This window comes from Aquarana catesbeiana, linkage group LG09 (genome assembly GCF_042186555.1).
Source record: "Aquarana catesbeiana isolate 2022-GZ linkage group LG09, ASM4218655v1, whole genome shotgun sequence".
Lineage (NCBI taxonomy): Eukaryota > Metazoa > Chordata > Amphibia > Anura > Ranidae > Aquarana > Aquarana catesbeiana.
The window spans coordinates 61835500-61858158 of NC_133332.1; the positions used below are offsets into that span (position 1 = coordinate 61835500).

At 45.1% G+C, this 22659-nt stretch overlaps 1 protein-coding gene across 1 annotated transcript in view; it reads right to left on the minus strand.

Annotated features, from left to right (window-relative positions):
* Positions 1 to 22659, minus strand: part of LOC141107726 (cytochrome P450 2G1-like) — a gene marked incomplete in the record, with an annotated part of 99317 nt that overhangs the window by 4630 nt on the left and 72028 nt on the right. The window contains 3 exon segments of the mRNA XM_073598651.1: positions 2288 to 2475; positions 18827 to 18968; positions 21033 to 21209. Of these exon segments, the coding sequence (XP_073454752.1) occupies positions 2288 to 2475; positions 18827 to 18968; positions 21033 to 21209 (507 nt within the window).

Here is a 22659-nt window from a genome sequence, read left to right on the forward strand (position 1 = left end):
TCAGTCAAATTCCAAAGGGGGCCTGTCCTTACCATAAGTGCTGGACAGACAGCCCAATTCCAATTACCCCTTAAGGGCATATCCCATTACAGCAACTTTTAATGCTTGCAAACTCAAAAAAACACAACTAAAGCTGTGACAGACCATCCAAAAAAGCGGGAGGGAGGGTGGGCAATGCTTTAGCACGTGTTCTCCAAAAAAAAGCCCAGAATTCCCTGGGGGCAGTCATTTTACGGAGCTCAGGCCCAACCCCATCACCCTGCTCTTCCACCAACCCTCTTTTGCCACTGCTATACCGATACTCCCAGCTCCTAGCCATGCCCCCATCAGTCAAGGCTCTCTTTCCCTAAAGGGGCTCAAGAGGCCTTCATGACTGCTTGCAATAAGTGCTGGACAGACAGCCTAATTCCAATTACCCCTTAAGGGCATAGCCCATTACAGCAACTTTTAATGCTGGCAAGGTCAAAAAACTGCCACCAGCACGTCAGTATTTAACTGACGAGCGCCCCATCACAGCCAGCGCCTGTTACACACCATGCTGAAGACCAATGTTGAAAATATCCAGGCCAATATTTTTAAGATGAACACTATCCGCTCTTAACAGATTACCATTTGCACCCTCCAAATCCTTGTGCCAAAACACAAACCCCCCCCGATTTGTCAAACAAACTTGGATACCTGGGAATTAACCTTCTGACGGAAGCTTTCCAAACATGGGCCAAGGATGTCCTGGACCCACAGCAAGCAAAGCACGATCTCGGACCAAACAAAATCTAAGTTGGTGAAGACCGCATAACAATTGGCAATATCCTGTTTGATAGCAGATATGAGGTCCACAGAATGTGTATAACGTCATTCCCCTCAGCATGAAGGATCAAAATGAGGGGGCAGGAAACATGTGAATGAAGGCCGAGGCACTCAGGTAGGACCTACGTCCATCGTAAACTACAGAGCCCATGCCAACGGACTCTGGCGACATGATATGGAAAGCCCAAGTTCAACCCATAGCTCAGAACATCGGACCAACGAGAGGCCCAGTAAATAAAGGAATCCCCAATGATCCAGATTAAGGTCGGGTGGGAACCTGTAATCAAAACAACAAGTGTGGGCGAACATACAAAAAAAAAGGAGAGGATTCCCACCTACCCAAACGCTGAAACTCTGTATCGGAAAAAGCAATGCCAGAGGCCGCGGGAGCAGCGCTGATGCGGAAAGAGTGCGTTAAAAAATCTTGAGATGGAAGACCTAATTTGTCGAGGCAACAACGGAAAACCCGCAAGAACTGAAACCTCCTCAGGGAGGAAGAATTAGCGTGAACTAGAAAAGTCAGGAATGGAGGACGAGCAGATCTAAAGTGCGAGGCCAACGAGGCTGGGCAAAAGGGGCTTGTGCAAGAATGCAAAGCTACACCTCTACCCCTACCGCAAGTGTCTGTTTGAGGTATGCAGAAACACAGATACAGTGCTCAGAAAAAATTACGTCATTGGTTCTGACACCATCCCGCTGAAGATCTGGATCCCAAAACCAGCTCGCTGATACGAAAGGCACCAAAAAAACGACCAGGAGAAAGCCACCCGGGACAGTAGGTCTCAAAAACCGAGGAACACACTGATGGCAACAGGGAAAGTATAGAGGAGAGAATATGGGGCAAAACCAGGCGCAAATCAGGAGAATGAGTCATGCGTCTCCACCCCTGCAACACCCTCCGAACAGGAAATTCCTTTGCGATGTCTGCCCAACCGAGGAGATGAAACCAAAAAGACAAAGCAGACATGGACGAACTGACCGTGAAGCCAGAAGAGCCTTTTTGGAGTAAAAAGGTAGGAAAACAAAGCCAGGCATCTATCATGATGTGACGTAAGTAAAAACTCACCTCACGACACTTGGACCCATTCATCCCAGACCCAGCTGTACGATGCCCTTGGGGATAGTGATGCCCAAAGAAGGTCTAGCAAGCGTTGGAAACAAGGTTCCACAAATAGATCGGACAGGGAAGGCCCTCCGGGGACATCAACAGATCCAGGCAGAGAAAGCGATCGAGCTAGAATGTTTTCATTGATGGGTTACCCCATCAATGAAAAAAACTCTCAGAGTGCCAAGAGAATTTAGAGATGGTAGGTCATAACTTACTGTTGTTGCTCTTGTTGTAGCCCGTAAAACCTGATCAGATAATACCATCGAAAAAAACAAAAAAACAAAAACAGCCATATAGTAGTAGGGTCTATAGCTGCTCAAATCTAATATAATTGACTGATAATGTAAATATGCTAAAGCAAAGGATATTTACCTTGGGTAGATAGTATCCTCTAAACTCAACATCCCTTGTAGTTTTCCGAGCCACACCCATTGGAACTAGGTCAATGAATCGTTGCATTTCATGGATCACAGCATCTGTAAATGGCATGCGATTTCTGTCTTCCATTTTGGGGCTTCGGTCTCGACCAATGATGCGATCAATCTCTTCGCAAACCTTGCCTAATGAAGAGAATTGATAATGACACTTGTGCTACATTTTCAGAACTACAAAACACACTATCATTTGTATAATTGTTTAGCCAATTTGTGTACTGTTACCACATCCTTCTTATACTGCAAAAAAAGCCTATTGGGTGGCCATAATAATCCCCATTCCCAATTACACAGCTTCTCACCCATTGGTATGTGCAGCCTATTGCATTAGGGTGTGCAACCCAGAGCACAAACACAGGTGTCTATATAAGCAGAGCAGTGGACAGTGTCAGTAGAGCAGAGATTGGTGTCAGCAGGGCAGTGGACGATGTCAGTAGTTTTTTATTTTTATTATTTTACAAAGAAACATTATTTTACGATTTTTTTTTTTTTAAGAACCATGTTGGGGGGCTTTGGTGAGATGTCAAAGGTCTAAACTCCTGATGTCTTCCTTTTGAGACAGAGAAAGACTGGAGGACAGAGATTCCCCAGTCTCTTTGTCTGCAGCCACTGCTACACTGGACAGTGATCGAATCTGTGCTAAGCTGCATTCTGTTCATTCACAAACTGAAGAATGCTAAACCTAGTTTACTATGCTTCTGTTGAGAATGAACACAGGATCGATCTGTACAGATTACTCACTACGTTCATTCAGAAAAGGAAGGTGCCGGTAAATTAAATATTTGCTGGCCCCTTTCCCTACTCTCCATACTGAAACATCCCCCGCAGCAGCCAACGGGAGAGGAGGGAAGCTGGAAGCACTGCAGGGGGAACCAGAAAGCAGAGGGAATTTGCACCGCACGGGGCGATTAGGGTGTACCCAGGCACATCCGGCACACTCTGTGCACATGCCTATGTTCTCACCTTAGGAAGTTTTAATTATTGTACATGATGATGCATCATCTCTAAGCTACGGGGCTGTCTTTTGTTCATACTGAGCACAGGAAAGGAAGTTCAACACGTAGTGTTATAAGATGCTCCTTTGCACCCAATGAAATGCAGGGCAAATAGAGGTCTTAAATAGACAATCCATTCATCTGTGACTGCCATGACATCATAAGATTTTTCTTATTTTCAGACTTCTTGCCCACTTTTTTTCTCTCCATTTGGTTTGTAAATTACAAAATTAGATAATCCTGATCCCAGTCTTTTTCTTCTATAACCGAACAGTCTGATGCATGATATACAACAGTGCTTCATGTATGGACTCATCTGTCTCACAATATTTCCTATTACAAGCTGTCATGGAAGTGAACAGTTAATGCGTCACAAAAAAACATTTTGTTGGTTTCATTACTGAGCTCCAGCCTGGAATGAAGGGGGAATGGTTCTGAATTCCATAAAGACTTACCAGTTAAAGTGTTACTAAACCCACAACAGTAAAATCAGTCTGTATGCAGTAAAGCATGCCTATTATATTCACTATGGAACCTAAAGGGTAATCCTCTGCATTTTGATCCTGTATGCACAGATCCTCCTCTTCTTGCACAGTCTCCAAATCATGTCCGGATAAGACAGTTACTGGAGTCATGCAAAACAATATTAGTGCAATGCATAAGTAAAAACAGTCCGTAATATGTAGAAAGGAAAAAGGATCCTTCGTAGCAAGAAGGGGAGACCAATTCTTCTGTATAAAATAACGATAACGTCCACCCCAGATACACAGATGTGCTTACCAGATAGGGTGGACCTCTTATTACAGGAGGTCATAAACGCATGTATTCACTGAGAGTTGGATATCTAGAGTGGCCGTGCAGCTTCCATCCAATGTGATCCCGCAGGACAGTGCAGTGGTAAAGATGGTAAATCCACAGGTGTAATTGAAAAAGATGCGGCAATCCCAAAAAGATAGGGGGGAAAATCTAAGTGTATTACGTAAGAATAGGCAGTTTATTCAATAAAAAGTTACACGCGCTTTGTAGCGCAAACAAAAGGATTTCCTCTTAAAAGCTCTGGAATTCTGCCTTACCAGAAATTTCTGGTATGGCAGAAAATTCTTTTTGCAGACGCTCGGAGTGGCCATGGGCGCTTGGTTCGTGCCAAATATTGCAAATATTTTTATGGCACTCTGGGAAGAGGAGTGTGTCTTTGGTAGTAGACCGGCACAGGTGGCCTGCTATCAAAGATATATAGATGATTTATTTATGATCTGGGAGGGTGATTTGATTAGCCTCCAATTGTTTATGTCCCGGGTTAATGGTAACACCAAGAACATCTGCCTTTCATGGAATGTTGATGGCTTAAGCATAGCCTTCCTGGATTTGGAAATTTTCAAACAAGGAAGTTCTTTTAGAACTAAGAATTATTTCAAACCAACAGACAGAAAAGGTTATATCTCCTTAGACAGCTGCCATCATAACTCATGGCTGCTTAATATTCCCAGAGGGCAGTTTATTCGCCTTCGACGTAACTGCTCTCTGGATAGGGATTATTATTCACAAGCTAATGTTATGGCAGGGAGGTTTTTACAAAAGGGATATACCAGAGAACTTATAGCAGAGGAGGTCGAGAAGGTGGGGAATATGGATCGATCCACTTTAGTAGCAGATTTAAATAAAAATGCCAAGAAGGACGAATACCAGTATAGGATTATTTTAGATTACAATATTCAACACAAGAAGGTTGAAAAAAATCATTCTGAGATACTGGGATATTTTGAAAAAGGACAACATCCTAGGACCTACTCTTCTGGCCCGCCCCAGATTTCTGGATACCTTTGCGCAAGGCTTTAATAAGGTGAGCTGCAAAAAAGGACAGTTTGTCAGGATGGAGTAGTGAAAAGAAGTGCTGAATACCTAAAAAGGTATAGCTTGATGGTGTTGAATGACAGTGACAACTTGTCATGACAATAGGCCATGAAAGCCATTATGTACTTCACATCCCCCACCCAGTTACAGGGATAGAGGGACGTGAAGTCACAGAAGCACCTCCATGCGGTCTTGTATGCTCTGAGCGTATTCCTTGACAATGACGCATTCACCAGGATGGCCGCCTGCACCCTGAGCACGCCTAATCCAATGTCAACAGAGGTGGAACCGGCTTGCGCAACCGATCTGCTTCTGGATGCTGTTGGAAGAAACGCTGGAAATCAGAACGAGACAAGGCATCTGCAATTACATTATAGACCCCACTTATGAACTCCCCCTGGAAATGAAAATTATACCTTAGACGCAACCATGTCAACCTGCACATGAAAGACATCAGGAGAGACCCGGATCTACCATTATTGATAATCTCAGCAGTGGCCGTGTTATCGATGAAGAAAACCACTGTATGCCCAGACCGAGTGGGTCCCCAGGTGACAGCTGCAGCCACTATTGGATAAATTTCAAAAAGTGCGGACGTCTGGGCAAACCTGGGAATGGGTGTTACCTCCAGGGGCCAAGGGCCTGCTAACCACTGACACCCAAAAACAGCTAAAAAAAACCTACTGAGGCGGCATCCAAAAAAAATCTGGGAGACAAGGTCGTAAGTGGATGTATGAACATGGAGATTCCGTTCCAATCACACAAGAACTGTGTGATTGGAATTCTGACCAACTTTATCCTGAGGCAGACTGGCGATCATGCGGACAGTGTCTAAGGTGATTCCTAAAAAGGTAATCACCGTGGAAGGCCCCTCAATCTTATGGCTGGCCAATAGGGAAGAGCCGAACACCCCCCGGTTCGGTTCGCAGCAGAACATGCAAACAGGTAAAAAATTTGTGCGAACACCGTTAAAGTTTATGGGACACGAAAATTAATAATTAAAAGTGCTAATTTTAAAGGCTTATATGCAAGTTATTGTCATAAAAAGTGTTTGGGGACCTGGGTCCTGCCCCAGGAGACATGTATCAATGCAAGAAGAGAGTTTTTTTTAAAAAACGGTCGTTTTTTCGGGAGCAGTGATTTTAATAATGCTTAAAGTGAAACAATAAAAGTGAAATATTCCTTTAAATTTCATATCTGGGGGGTGTCTATAGTATGCCTGTAAAGTCCCGTCTTTACTACAGTCCCTGAACAAAATGACATTTCTAAAAAGGAAAAAAAGTCATTTAAAACTACTCGTGGCTATTAATGAGTTGTCGGTACCGGCAATGCACATAAAAGTCATTGAAAAAAATAGGCATGGGATTCCCCCCCAGTCCATTACCAAGCCCTTTTGGGTCTGGTATGAATATTAAGGGGAACCCCGAACCAAAATTTAAAAAAAAAAAAAAAATGGGGGTCCCCCAAATTCCATACCAGGCCCTTCAGGTCTGGTACGGATTTTAAGAGGAACCCCGTGCCAAAATTAAAAAGAAAATAGTGTGGGGGTCCCCCCAAAAATCCATACCAGACCCTTATCTGAGCACGCAACCTGGCAGGCTGCGGTAAAAGGGGGGGACGGGACGAGAGAGCGCCCCCCCTCCTGAACCATACCAGGCCCCATGCCCTCAACATGGGGAGAGTGCTTTGGGGTAGCTCCCCAAAGCACCGTGCCCCCATGTTGATGGGGACAAGGGCCTCATCCCCACAACGCTTGCCTGGTGGTTGTGGGGGTCTGCGGGCAGGGGGCTTATCAGAATCTGGAAGTCCCCTTTAACAAGAGGACCCCCAGATCCCGGCCTCCCCCCTGTGTGAAATGGTAACGGGGTACAAATATACCCCTACCATTTCACAAAAATAGTGTGAAATGGTAAAAATGACAAGACACGGCTTGGGGACTAGTCCTTTATTAAAGAATAAAAATGTCCCACGAAGTCCATTCTTCTTCTGTCGCTCCACCAGACCGAAAAAAAACCCCCGCACGCCCCCACCGATCCACCTCCATGGGAGGCACCCACCGTAATGACCGTCCTCTCAGGTGACAGTTCTTTTATAACTGAGGGTGGGGCCACATCGCGACGTTCCTGGGTGACCACGCCCCCCTCTGACGCAGGGGATCTTCCCTATGGCTTTCCAGGGGTGTCAGTGGGGGTGGGCCAACCGTTTACGTAACTGGGTGGCCCTGCCCCCCTCTGACGCTATGGGGAAGCCATACCATGCATATAAGCCTTAAAATTGGCAATTTTGATTTCTCCCATATACTTTTAAAGGGTGTTCCGCAGCTTTCGAATTTGCCATGAACACAGAAAATTGTTCACTATTCGAACAAGCGAACACCCAATGTTTGAGTCGAACTTACATTTGACTCGGACATCGGGCTCATCCCTAGTGGCCAAGGGGACACTCAGTTGCAAGAACAATTCAATGAGAACTACGAGGTCTCTGGGAGGCTGAGTTGGACTTTCTAACAATAAAAAGTCATCCAAGTAATGAATGACCTTGCCACACCCTAACTGAAAAGACAAGACCCAATTGAGAGCGGAGACAAATGTATTAAAGAGCCAAGGACTGCATTTGGAGCCGAACAATAATCTTGTGGTAAAGTAATATTGCTCCCGCCATTTGAATCCCTACCATTGCCAGAGAGACGGTTTGATGGGGAGGAGTTTGATGGCATCCGAAATATCAGCTTTAGACAACTATGTGCCCTTACCTGTCTGTAAGATATGCTGAATGGCCAGGTCTACAGAAGAATATTGTAACGAAAATTCCTCTGATGGAATGAGAGAATTTAAACTACGTATGGGTGATGAGGAGCAGATAGATCATAGATTAAACGTAATTTATTGGAAAATTTACCTTTGACCACACCAATGGGGCTAACCCTCCACATGCTAAATGTTGAAGACACAAAAGGCCCAATGACAAAACCCTTGATTAACTCGGCCTGTAATAATTAATCTACTAACTGGGTATTGCTGGCAGCAGATAACAAATTGGTACACTCAAACGACTCCAAAGGTAGGGTGATAGGGCCTGTATAAAACACCTCAGAAAAGCCTTCAACCAGAAACTGCCTAAGAGCCGGGGATGGGTGGTGACTCAACCAGAACTCTAACCTAGGGATGTTAACCAGGCTCAATCATGAGGAACTGGATGCCTTGATGAGACAGGTAGACTTTGGGTGCGCACGAAAACAATTGGCACAAATATGGAGGAGTCTGCACTGGTTGTAATTGCAGACCATGTAGTTAAAATTATTACACAGCTGAGCCTTGCCTAACAAATGTATAGGTTTGCCTATTTTTATCAAACTGACCAGAAGGCCCTGTGGAAGAACCACTGGACCCTGGCCTGTTGGAACCCGTGGAAACAAGATGATCCAGGTTAGGGCACCAGTTGGCAGATGATTGACAGTTTGCACAAGTTGGAGATTTTTGACTGGCAAAATGCCAACAGAACAGCTCAGTGTCAATATTGCTCCAACATGTGACCAACTAAAACTGCGCCCATGTAGCAGCGACTTTAGCCGAAAAAGACCGGTGATAATCATAAAAATGTGGAACCACCATATTTGTGGGCCAGATCTACCACCTTGTGGAGATAAAGAATCCTAAGAAACTGACCCCAGGTGCTGGAGTGGCTGCCTACTACCAGGACTCCCACCAGAACTGGCATGAAACACCATGTGGGTGGGTGTTGGTGATTTGACAACCCCTCCAACCCATGATGCAGCAGACCCTGACCGCCCCCCAGAAAGGTGCTGCTTGCAACACCAGATCTGGTTCCCTAAGATCTGGCACCAGCAGCCCCCTTCCCCTACCACCCAGCCCCGCACCTACCTTGAACAGAACGCTGTACCTGCAACAAACCGCAGAAGGTCCTGTGATGAAAAAAACATTCAGACACAACAAGCACTGATAACCTAAAAACAGTGACTTCTAGTGCACAGTGACAGACGCCCATTGCCGAGTACAAAACAATAGCCCTCCCTCTGCTGTTTAAGGAGTTTGCTATGGTTAATGCATCTACCACATAAAGACAGCATGGTCATGCAAACCCCGTGGAGCTGCATGATGGTCATAGTTAGTATTGTGAAACAATAAGTGACAGGTACACATGAACAAATGACAGAGTGACATAGTTAGTATTGCAAAGTTGCCAACATTGTAAAAAAAAATTTTGGGACACTTTTGGCTGTAGGCGGAGTCAGCCTATAATTAGGGGGCGGGGCATGCGTCAGTAGGCGTGGCATCGAAAAAAAGAAAAATGTGGCGCTCACAGCGCGCCACGCAAATTAATGGGCGTGGTTTACGTAAAATTGTGGGTGTGGCTTACACGGGCGTGGCTAAAATGGGGTGTGGTTAGAGTCTGAGATGAATCAGGGATGCAGAGTGAAAGGGGGAAGGGGGGTAGAGGCATTATTTCTATTATTACATTGTAATATAAAATGAAATCATTCAACTCACCATAATGCAGAATCAGTGGGACCACTGAGCGTGTCACCTGCTACGTCGCCTGCCACCAGATGCCATCAGGTTCCCCCAGCAGAGTCTGTCCTTACATCAGGTGCCCCCAGCAGAGTGCCTCCTTCCATCAGGCATACCCAGTACAGTACCTCTTACGTCAGGTGTCCCCAGCGGAGTGTTGGCTGCAGATGGAGTGTTGGCTACAGTCTAGCTACATCTCCTCAAGAGTGGTGACAAAGGGAGAGAGGTGTGTGGGTGGAGGCATGGTGACTTGGGGTGTTACAGGCTAACTCGGGGAAGGGTGGAGACAGGGTGGTGATTTGGGGTGCAGGCATGATGGTGATCTGGGGGGTGCAGGCATGGTGGTGACTAGGCCGGAGGTGGTGCAGGCATGAGGGGAGGGGGATGCAGGCATGGTGTTGTCATGGGGGGAGGCGGGTGCAGGCATGGTGGTGATATGGGGGGAGGGGGTGCAGGTATAGTGGCGACATGGGGGGGGGGGGGACAGGTATGGTGATGACATGGGAGAGGGGGGGCAGGTATGGTGGAGATATGGGGGAGGGGGCCAGGGCTGGACTGGGACAAAAATGTGGCCCTGGACTTCATCCAGACCGGCCCAGGGCACAACACACCAGGGTATGGTACATCAGGCCATATCAGGGCACATCAGGGCATATCAGGATACAAGGCACATCAGTGCACAGCATATCATGGTACAGCACACCAGGCCACATCAGGGTACAGGGCACAGGGCACAGCACATCAGGGTACAGAGCCCAGCACATCAGCGTATAGGGAACATCAGGGCACAATACATCAGGGTACAGCACATTGGGGCACAGCACATCGGGGCACATCAGGACGCGGGGCACCGGGCCACAAGGCACATCAGGTCACGGGGCACATTGGGGCATAGGAGATCGGGGCACAGCACATCAGGGCATGGGGCACATAGCACATCAGGGCACATCGGGGCACATGGCACATCAGGGCACGGGGCACATCAGGGCACATGGGCCCATTATGGGGCACATGGCACATTTTGCACAAATCAGGGCACATGGCACATTATGGGGCACATCAGGGCACATGGCACATCAGGGCATGGGGCACGTCAGGGCACATAGCACATCAGGGCACATTATGGGGCTCATCGGGGCACATAGCACATCAGGGCACATCACCAACTAGCCAGTATGCAGAGTAGCGCCGGAAGCGTGTCTGTAGTTAATTTTCTCTCATGTCACACTCACGAGCGGCTGCTCCCCCGCGGCCCCCCCTCTCTTCTAGTCTATCCCAGATGACGAGACACTGTCACACATGGGGCAGAGCGGAGGGAGGATTTCCTTGTGTTCAGTGGAGAGGGGGGGGGGGGGGTCGCCAATCCCTGTAGCCAATAGGCTTAAGTGTACAATACAAATTTTCTATTTGTACACTGAAGAGAGAAGCCGATTGGCTGCCCCTCTCCCCTGCACTGAACACAAGGGGAAACAACTAATTGACTGACTCGTGGAGGCGACGGCGGCCATTTTTGTGGAGCCGTTGCCATTTTTTGAGAAAAACACTCACGATTTTCTTGAGACAAACCCAAAAATTCGTGAAAACACTCGGGACAAGATTAAATCGGGACGAGGGTCCCAAAATCGGGATTGTCCCGGGAAAATCGGGACTGTTGGCAACTATGGTATTGTGAAACAATAGGTGACAAGTGGCACATGAACAAGTGACAGAATGAAAAGCTGCAAAATCAAATGTTTAACCCTCTGAGCCACAACACCTGGGGGATGCCAGTGAGAATCCCAACGCCAGTTTGAAGCTGTGGAGCTTGGTGTAAGTGGAGCTGGATTAAGTGGGAGTTATAAACAAGTGTTAGAGTATACAAGTCTTGCTGTCTGTTGGTGTTTGCTGTCTGCTGGTGTGTGTTTGCTGCTGTCAGTTGGTGTGTGTATTGCTGCTGTCTGTTGGTGTGTGTATTGCTGCTGTCTGTTGGTGTGTGTATTGCTGCTGTCTGTTGGTGTGTGTATTGCTGCTGTCTGTTGGTGTGTGTATTGCTGCTGTCTGTTGGTGTGTGTATTGCTGCTGTCTGTTGGTGTGTGTATTGCTGCTGTCTGTTGGTGTGTGTATTGCTGCTGTCTGTTGGTGTGTGTATTGCTGCTGTCTGTTGGTGTTTGCTGGGTTGCATTTTGGGGACTTTTCCTTTTAGTTTTTAACTTGCCTTTTGCTGTCACCTTTTAAATAGCTTTTTTTTTTTTTTTTTTTTTTTTTTCTGTTTCATCAGTCTATCAATTAAGGGGTGTGGTTAATTGCTCCCAGGTGCCTATTTAACTTGTTGTAGGACTCAATTGAGCGTGCTCAGTTTGAAGCTGTGGAGCTTGGTGTAAGTGGGAGTTATAAACAAGAGTTTAAAACAGGAGGTTATAACAGGGGTCATAGTACCTGTGTAGTGTGAGTATCTGAGTGTTGTCTGAGTAGTGTGTGTGGATCGTTAGTACTTGTGTATTGTGTACCTGTGTATTGTCTTGTCGTGTACCTGTGTATTGTCTTGAGTATTAGTGCCAGGAAGCTAGTTGTTAGGTAATTTGGACAGGGTAAAATCCCCAAATCCTCACTAAATTTAATAGGTACGATGCCCGGCGGGTGTGGAGAGGCGACTCTTTGTACATCTTGCCGCATGTATGCGTTCCTTGATCATCCGAACGAGGGCGAATACTGCTGTGCAAAATGTAAGCACATTGTTTCCCTGGAAGCCCAGGTTCTGAATCTGGGGAAGCAACTGTCAGCACTGAGAAGTCCCTCCATACTAAAGGTGAGCCAGGAACGTACACGGCAGGTGCCGGCAGGGGCCAGCACAGAGGCGGGTGGAGACAAAGAGGTGCAGGCACTAGCAAAGAGTAGATGGGTGACAGTCAGGAGGGGTAGAGGGGGAAGTGCCAGGGAGGCCGATCCAGGACTGGAGCATCCCAATAAGTACGCTCCATTGAGTGACATTGGTGTAACCAGTCAGGGACCAGCACTGCTGGAGTTGAGGGACTCTCCTAGCTGCCAGGGGAAGAACTCCTCCAGTGAGAGTGGGGGGGCAGCAAAGGGAAAGGAAAGACAGATTCTGGTGGTAGGGGACTCAATTCTTAGAAGGACAGAGAGGGCAATCTGTAACCAAGACCTGAAGCGCCGAACAGTATGTTGTCTACCGGGCGCTCGGGTTCGGCACATCATGGATCTTGTGGACAGATTACTGGGAGGGGCTGGGTAAGACCCGGCTGTCATGGTGCACGTTGGCACCAATGACAAAGTCAGAGGCAGATGGAGTGTCCTAAAGAACGATTTTAGGGACTTAGGAGCTAAATTGAGGAAAAGGACCTCCAAGGTAGTGTTCTCAGGAATACTACCGGTACATCGAGCCACACCAGAGAGGCAGAGGGAGATTAGGGAAGTAAACAAGTGGCTGAAGAGCTGGTGTAGTAAGGAGGGGTTTGGGTTCCTGGAGGACTGGGCCGACTTCTCAGTCGGTAACCGGTACTATAGAAGGGACGGACTGCACCTAAATGAGGAGGGTGCAGATCTGCTGGGAATGAAGATGGCCAAAAAGTTAGAGGGGTTTTTAAACTAGGCGATGGGGGGGAGGGTCCAGAGACAGTGATAGCCAGCGCGGAAGATACTCCAGAGGGTAGTATTGGGGGCATTAGTGGTAGGTTAACCAAAGCACAAAAACGCAAGGTGAGTATAGTAGCAAGTCCAAGTTGCAATCTTGAAACACCCAATACGAGAACAATATGCGACCGGTCTAAACTATGTGGCATGTTCACCAATGCCAGGAGCCTGGCGGACAAGATGGGTGAACTAGAGATACTGTTGTACAAGGAGGATTTGGATTTTGTGGGAATTTCAGAGACCTGGTTCAACAGCTCTCATGATTGGCTGGCAAACATTCAAGGGTATACCCTATACCGCAAGGATAGAGAGGGTAAAAAAGGGGGAGGGGTATGCCTATATATCAAGAATAATGTACAAGTGAATGTGAGAGATGACATCACTGAGGGGGCTAGGGAGGAGGTGGAATCTTTATGGGTAGAGCTCCAAAGGGATGAAGCTAAGGGGAAAATAATACTGGGAGTATGCTATAGGCCCCCTAACCTGAGGGAGGAAGTGGAGACGGATCTCCTATCACAAATTGGATTAGCAGCAAGGATGGGAAGTGTTATCATAATGGGGGATTTTTATTATCCAGACATAGACTGGGCGGAGGGAACCGCGCATTCATTTAAGGCTCGCCAGTTCCTTAATGTCTTGCAGGACAATTTTATGGGTCAGATGGTAGACGCACCAACTAGAAATAAAACATTACTAGATCTACTGATTACCAACAATACAGACCTGATAACAGATGTGGAAATATGGGGCAATTTAGGTAACAGCGATCACAGGTCAATTAGTTTCAGTATAAATCACACAAATATGAGACATGAAGGGAACACAAAGACACTGAATTTCAAAAGAGCCAACTTCCCTAAACTACAAACCTGGCTAAAAGGCATAAATTGGGATAAAATATTAGGAACAAAGAATACAGAGGAGAGATGGGTTTGCTTTAAGAGCATATTAAATAAGGGCATTAGCCAATGTATCCCATTGGGTAATAAATTTAAAAGAGCGAACAAACATCCTGGATGGCTTAACTCCAATGTAAAAATGCATATAAAAGCAAAGGAGAAGGCCTTCAAAAAATACAAGGTTGAGGGATCATCCACAGCATTCAGAATTTATAAAGAATGCAATAAGAAATGTAAGGGTGCAATTAGGATGGCTAAGATAGAACATGAAAGACACATAGCGGAGGAGAGCAAAAAAAATCCCAAGAAATTCTTTAAGTATGTAAACAGTAAAAAAGGGAGGACAGACCATATTGGCCCCATAAAGAATGAGGAAGGACATCTGGTTACAAAGGATGGGGAGATGGCAGAGGTATTGAATTTATTCTTCTCCTCAGTCTTCACGAGTGAATCGGGGGGCTTCAGTAACCAAAACTGCAGTGTTTATCCTCATGACACAACACAGGAAGCACCTACATGGTTAACAGAGGACGGAATTAAAATTAGACTTGAGAAACTTAACATTAATAAATCACCGGGACCAGATGGCTTGCATCCGAGGGTACTTAGGGAACTCAGTCAGGTGATTGCCAGACCGTTGTTCCTAATTTTTACAGACAGTCTATTGACTGGAATGGTACCAGCTGATTGGAGAAAAGCCAATGTAGCACCAATATTTAAAAAGGGCCCAAAAAACATCCCTGGGAATTACAGACCAGTTAGCCTAACATCAATAGTATGTAAACTCTTGGAGGGGATGATAAGGGACTATATACAAGATTTTAGTAATAAGAATGATATCATTAGCAGTAATCAGCATGGATTCATGAAGAATCGTTCTTGCCAAACCAATCTATTAACCTTCTATGAGGAGGTGAGTTGCCATCTAGATAAAGGAAGGCCCGTAGACGTGGTGTATCTGGATTTTGCAAAAGCATTTGACACAGTTCCCCATAAACGTTTACTGTACAAAATAAGGTGCGTTGGCATGGACCATAGGGTGAGTACATGGATTGAAAACTGGCTACAAGGGCGTGTTCAGAGGGTGGTGATAAATGGGGAGTACTCAGAATGGTCAGGGGTGGGTAGTGGGGTCCCCCAGGGTTCTGTGCTGGGACCAATCCTATTTAATTTGTTCATAAACGACCTGGAGGATGGGATAAACAGTTCAATCTCTGTATTTGCAGACGATACTAAGCTAAGCAGGGCAATAACTTCTCCGCAGGATGTGGAAATCTTGCAAAAAGACCTGAACAAATTAATGGGGTGGGCGACTACATGGCAAATGAGGTTCAATGTAGAAAAATGTAAAATAATGCATTTGGGTGTCAAAAATATGAATGCAATCTATACACTGGGGGGAGAACCTCTGGGGGAATCTAGGATGGAAAAGGACTTGGGGGTCCTAGTGGATGATAGGCTCAGCAATGGTATGCAATGCCAAGCTGCTGCTAATAAAGCAAACAGAATATTGGCATGCATTAAAAGGGGGATCAACTGCAGAGATAAAATGATAATTCTCCCGCTCTACAAGACTCTGGTCTGCCCGCACCTGGAGTATGCTGTCCAGTTCTGGGCACCAGTCCTCAGGAGGGACGTACTGGAAATGGAGCGAGTACAAAGAAGGGCAACAAAGCTAATAAAGGGTCTGGAGGATCTTAGTTATGAGGAAAGGTTGCGAGCACTGAACTTATTCTCTCTGGAGAAGAGACGCTTGAGAGGGGATATGATTTCAATTTACAAATACTGTACTGGTGACCCCACAATAGGGATAAAACTTTTTCGCAGAAGAGAGTTTAATAAGACTCGTGGCCACTCATTACAATTAGAAGAAAAGAGGTTTAACCTTAAACTACGTAAAGGGTTCTTTACTGTAAGAGCGGCAAGGATGTGGAATTCCCTTCCACAGGCGGTGGTCTCAGCGGGGAGCATTGATAGCTTCAAGAAACTATTAGATAATCACCTGAATGACCGCAATATACAGGGATATGTAATGTAATACTGACACATAATCACACACATAGGTTGGACTTGATGGACTTGTGTCTTTTTTCAACCTCACCTACTATGTAACTATGACCTAGAGACAGTGAGAAGCCGCCTGCTGCCCTGAGGACTGAAACGTGCCCTGCCCATGGGTAACGACTTGGTGATAACCCCCAACGTAGCTGGCACTGCTGTGTGGACAAACGATCCCCCCTGTATGGGGGCAGCTCCCGCCAACTTTAGGTCCATGTAGATGCCCCAGATGGATGCAGCAGCATCTCCACCTCTCTCCCTCCACCTCCCCGAGCTTCCGGACCCGCACCTACCTCTTGCCTGAGCCGTGCAAGAACAGAAAAAAAACAAAAAAACAAACACTGCCAGCCGACGCTGCAATGAAACCTGAGGAGGGCCAGAGGGGTATGGAGCGTCCACACTGCCTGTTACTGCCGCCGTACGGAAACCAGAAGCGACGTCGCCGACTGCGTCACTGCACGAACCCGGAAATGCTAGCCGACGAGAAAGCAGAGGAGAAGGGGGGATTATAAGGCCATGACTCCTCCTACAAATACAGGCTAGCCAATGGTCAGCCTTCTAACATTTTTTACTTTCTGCTATAAAACATATCCAATTAAAAAAAAAAAAATCTAATTTCTTCATCAATTTAGGCCAATATGTATTCTGCTACATATTTTTGGTAAAATAAATCCCCAATAAGTGTATATTGATTGGTTTGACCAAAAATTATAGCATCTACAAATTATGGCAGATTTAGGGACTTTATTTTTTATATATTTTTTACTAGTAATGGCGGCGATCAGCAATTTTTAGCGGCACTGCGACATTGCGGCGGACAAATCTGACACTAAGTGACACTTTGTGGGGACCAGTGACACCAACAAATTGATCAGTGTGAAAAAAAAAAATGCACTGCCACTGTATAAATGACACTGATAGGGAAGGGTTTAACATCAGGGGCGATCAAAGGGTTAAGTGTACTCCTAGGGAGTGGTTTCTAACTGTGTGGGGGATGGACTGACTGGAGGAAGAGAGAGATTGTGTTCCTGATTAGCAGGAAGACAAGATTCTCTCTTCCTCTGACAGAACGGTGGTCTGCCTTGTTTACATAGGCAGACCGCCGTTCTGCCTCTCCAGCAAACGATCGGCTGGTCCCAGCGGCCATTGCAGCTCAGGCTCCAGCGGCGCACACCCCAGAGCCGACAACAGAAATCAAGTACAGGTACATGATTTTGCGCTTAAGGGCCGCCCTGCCGCAGTACATGTGGGGCGGTCCTTAAGTGGTTAATGTGGGATGCCCAGAAAAAATGGTGTAAGGTTTCCAATAAAAATATAAACCAAATTTCTTGATGAGGGTCTGGTATGAATATCAAGAGACCCCAATCAAAAAAAAAAAAGTTAGTCCTCCCTAGCATGAATTTTAAGGGGGGACCCCATGCAAAAAGACACACTGGGAAAAAAACCCATACTGGGACAAAGGAGAGGTATTCAGGAATATTGGGTTATTCTGCTGCCTTCAGCAGATTGGACACAAACAAACAAGGGCTGTAAGGACAGCCCAATATAACCCCTCCCGCTCCCAAACCTCGGTTTTGTAGCAAGCAATAATAAGAGTGGAGCATAAGAAACAGAGAAGAGGAACCCATGTCTCAAAGTACTCCCAGAAAAGGATTTTATTGGCAAGACACTTTTTTTGTAATGGCAATGCAAATAATTATTTTTGACTATCCAATGCACTTGAAACATCTTCTTTCATATTGTGAGTGCTGCCTTTCTGCTGGAAATCTTTTCCACAACACTTTCTGTATTTCCTGCATGTTTTACAGCTTCTCCTCTGCAAAGCATGAGGAGAGCTAACCGGTCACTTTTATCAGAAAGCCCTTTGCCAGCTCTTAAAGCCGGTATCAAGTTCATAGCTTCTAAAGCAGCTGTGAGCTTGATTCAACCACTTATCTACCATGATGTTTATAAATGCACTTTTGTAGACAAATGGTTAAAGCAGTATTAATCTCAAAATCAAACATTACATTGCAACTTACCAACTTTTAGAAGTGGTGACTGCATTTGTTTTCTATTTTTATGCGCTTTCCCTTTTTTCGGGGCCAGTAAGTCTATTTTGCAACAGATCAAGCTACCCTGCAGATATAGCAGTTAAATGGGATGAGACAACCTATTTAGCACCGACAAGGGTGCTTACAATTATCAGCTTTTTTTTGTTTCTCTATGTAAAACCTTTATCCCAAAAAGGCTCCAAAAATGTTGGTTTAACAGTTTAAAAAGTGTGAGCTGAAGTTTGGCTTCAAATTTGTTGGTGTATCTAAATCTGGATCTAAAGTACATCAAACATTCTCTGCTCCCCAGATTAACAATGCTGCTGTCCTAAGGTATCTCTGTGCTCCTTCATCCAGAGTGTAGGCACTCTAATACAGGAGGTGGCTTAAACACCAGGTGCAAACATAGGGAAAAAAAGCCTAAAAAAGGAAAATAATGCAGCCACCTTATCTATAGAAGAGAACCATGGGAATAATATACACACCGAGGACATCTGGGTTTTTCATAAAAACAAGAACAGCAGAGGTTAGTGTTGAGCTTGTGGTCTCTACGCCAGCAAAAAAGATCTGCAGAGTGCTGGTCACTAGCTCTTCAATGTTATATACAGTGTTGGGGTTATTCTTGTCCTAGAAAAAAATCCAAGGAAATATATCAATTTATATTTTCAATTCATAAATTTGGAATTCCATTTGGTCCAAACTAACACACTCACTAGTTCCCTACTAGAAACCAAAATATCAGCTGTGGGTTAACTGAACATAAATAGACACCTATGTAGGACATCTCTTTAGCGTTCCCTTCAGCAGGTGAATAGCAAATCCAAAATGTTATAGTTGCTACCAGAACAGAAAATGAGGAAACATCTTTAAATAAACTGGGGCACCAGCATGGATGATAAATATTTGGGTTTGGATTTCCTTTCACTTTGGGATATCCTTGCTTTTTCACACAGGAAGTGGCGGGACATTTCTCCAATAGGCCATAAACAGCATTAAAAAAAAAAAAAAAAAAACACACACATTTTTGAGGGTTTCAAACCATTGCTTATTGCACTGAACACTAAAAAAATAAAAAATAAAAAAGTCTACAAGTACACTTTGGGTCCTTTCACACTGGGGCGGTTTGCAGGCGCTATTACGCCAATAATAGCGCCTGCAAACCGACCCGAAAGTGCCGCTGCTTTCATTCCAGTGTGAAAGCCCCAAGGGCTTTCACACTGGAACGGTGCGCTGGCAGGACAGTAAAAAAAGTCCTGCTAGCAGCATCTTCGGAGCGGTGAAGGAGCGGAGTGTATACCGCTCCTTCACCGCTCCGGCCCATTGAAATCAATGGGACGGCGCGGCTATACCGCTGGCAAAGCGCCTCGGCAGAGGCTCTTTGCGATGGTTTTTAACCATTTTAACCATTTCTCGGCCACTAGCAGGGGGTAAAACTTACAATAGCGGCGCTTTACCGCCGACTCCGACGCCCACCCCAGTGTGAAAGGGCCCTTTATAAGGCTGCTTATTGTTTCTTTTGCCTGGTCATCATATTTCAGTGACTCTTCCCTTCCACTGTATAGCTTTAGACCAATATTGAGGACCCTCTATTTTGCTCTGTTTGTAGCGTACAGGAAGGCTAGAACCACTGTCAGCTTTTTATTTCTGGATCCCTGTTGCTAGCTAATATAACCAATATCATGTCTGATCAATTAAAAGTTATTAACTATGAATATATAATATTTTACTTGAGACCATCCCAGTGAAGATTCTGCTGCACCTCAGAAGATCAAACATGTGGATTTAGGCTTTACATTGGAAAATTATTTAGCCATCTGCTCAGTCCATTGTTTTTTTTTGTTTTTTTTTTGTAAAGCACAGGTCTAGGGATGAGCTGAACACCCCCCCCCCCCCCCCCCCGTTCTGTTCGCACCAGAACATGCGAACAGGCAGAAAATTTGTTCGAACACGCGAACACCATTAAAGTCTATGGGACACGAACATGAAAAATCAAAAGTGCTAATTTTACAGGCTTATATTCATGGTATTGTCTTAAAAAGTGTTTGGGGACCTGGGTCCTGCCCCAGGGGGCATGTATCAATGCAAAAAGAAGTTTTAAAAAAATGGCCATTTTTTCAGGAGCAGTGATTTTAATGATGCTTAAAGTGAAACAATAAAAGTGTAATATTCCTTTAAATTCCGTACCTGGGGGGTGTCTATAGTATGCCTGTAAAGGGGCGCATGTTTCCAGTGTTTAGAACAGTCTGATATCAAAATGACATTTCTAAAAGGGAAAAAAAGTCATTTAAAAGTGCTAGAGCTAGTGCCGGCTATAATTAATTGTCGGTCCGGCAATACACATAAAAGTTCATTGATAAAAAAACGACATCGATTTTCCCCACAGGGGAACCCGGAACCAAAATGAAAAAAAAAAAAAAAAAATGGCGTGGGGGTCGAATTTGCCGCGAACACCCCAAATTGTTCGCTGTTCGGCGAATGGGCAAACAGCCAATGTTCGAGTTGAACTCACATTCGAATGAACATAAAGCCCATCCCTACACAGGTCTATGGTATTCCTGGAATACTGTTTAAAGCTGCAAGAGCTGTAGAGTGGGTAATCACTACTGCAATCCACTATACACATGGCTGGATGGTTGTGTGACTAATCATTTAGGTGGTAATTTTTTGCTGAATTTAGTACTCCTTATTCACCTTCTCCATTTTATTTAGAAAAGCATCTACGTAATCTCTGGGGTTATTTGGATCCAGAGTCTCTTTGTTCTTCTCCACTCTCTTCCTGACATACTGCAGGAGCTTCTGCATGTTGGATAAAATTTGTTGGTGCTTTCCTGGGATGAACGTCATGATTCTGGGGAACATTTCAAACACCTGAAAGAAGCAAATTGGATATCCCATGGTAAGTTACATATAAGGAGTAGCCTGCATGATTAAAATGCATATTCAGTGTTTTTGTACCCATTTTTCTAGCTATAAAAATATGAAATATTCCATATGAATATTTCAAAATTGCCCTTGTTTACCCAGCAGGCAAGATCCAGAAAGTTTTGACTGTTTTCTGAAGTATTTTAATTCTGTAAAAAGAGTAATTTAATCTTCTGTTAACCACTTATGGACCGGAAGAATTCGCCCTCTTAATGACCAGAGCACTTTTTACCATTTGGCACTGCGCTGCTTTAACTGGTAATTGCACGGTCATGCAATGCTATACCCAAACAAAATTTGCGTTTCTTTTGGTGGTACTTGATCACCTCTGGGATTTTTATTTTTTGCAATATAAAACGAAAAACATTTTCTCATAAAAAAAATCCAATAAACTCAATTTTAGTCATACATTTAGGCCAAAATGTATTCAGCCACATGTCTTGGGTAAAAAAAAAAAAAAAAATTCAATAAGTGAATATTTATTGGTTTGTGCAAAAGTTATAGCGTCTACAAACTATGGTACATTTTCTGGAATTTACACAGCTTTTAGTTTATGATCGTCTAGCTCATTTCCTGAGGTGATAAATGGCAGGGCATTACAACCCCCCCCTCCCAAAATTACCCCATTTTGGAAAGTAGACACCCCAAGGAAATTGCTGAGAGGCATGTTGAGCCCATTGAATTTATTTCTTTGTCTAAAGCGATTAAAAATTTACAAAAAAAAAACTAAATATTTTTACACAAAGTTGTCCTTGAAATGATATATTGCTCACACATGCGATGGGTATATGTGGAATTACACCCCAAAATACATTCTGCTGCTTAGTAGTACAAGTATACCACATGTGAGACTTTTTGGGAGTCAACTGCGTACAGGACCCCGAAAACCAATCACCTCCTTCAGGATTTCCAAGGGCCTAAAATTTTTGATTTCACTCCTCACTGCCTATCACAGTTTCGGAGGGCATGAAATGCCAAGATAGCGAGGCAGCTCCCAACATGGCCGATTGACGCCCCAACTGACTGAGGCTTCCTGCGAGCGCTATAACCCAGTGATCATGGTGCCAACGGTAGCCAGAGCAAGGGGAGAACCCACAGGTCTCCCCTGTGATAGCGAGGACAGCACGCCGAGAGATTTTGGGACAATTCTCCATAAGTGAGTGCTGGGCTGCAGGTCCCAAGATAGCAGACGGTATTCAGATGCAAGCACAGGCTCTCCTGCAGCCTCCAGAGATGATGTCCCCAGTGATGTGCCCAGCCAATACACAGTATGAGTAATCCTCTCATGGGCCCTGTGTCCCCTGCATCTACAAAGTCCCTCATTGAGCACACCATGGAGGAACTGTTTTGTTCCTCTATGTACCCAAGCCCCTCAAAGCCCCATTTTCTGGCCCAA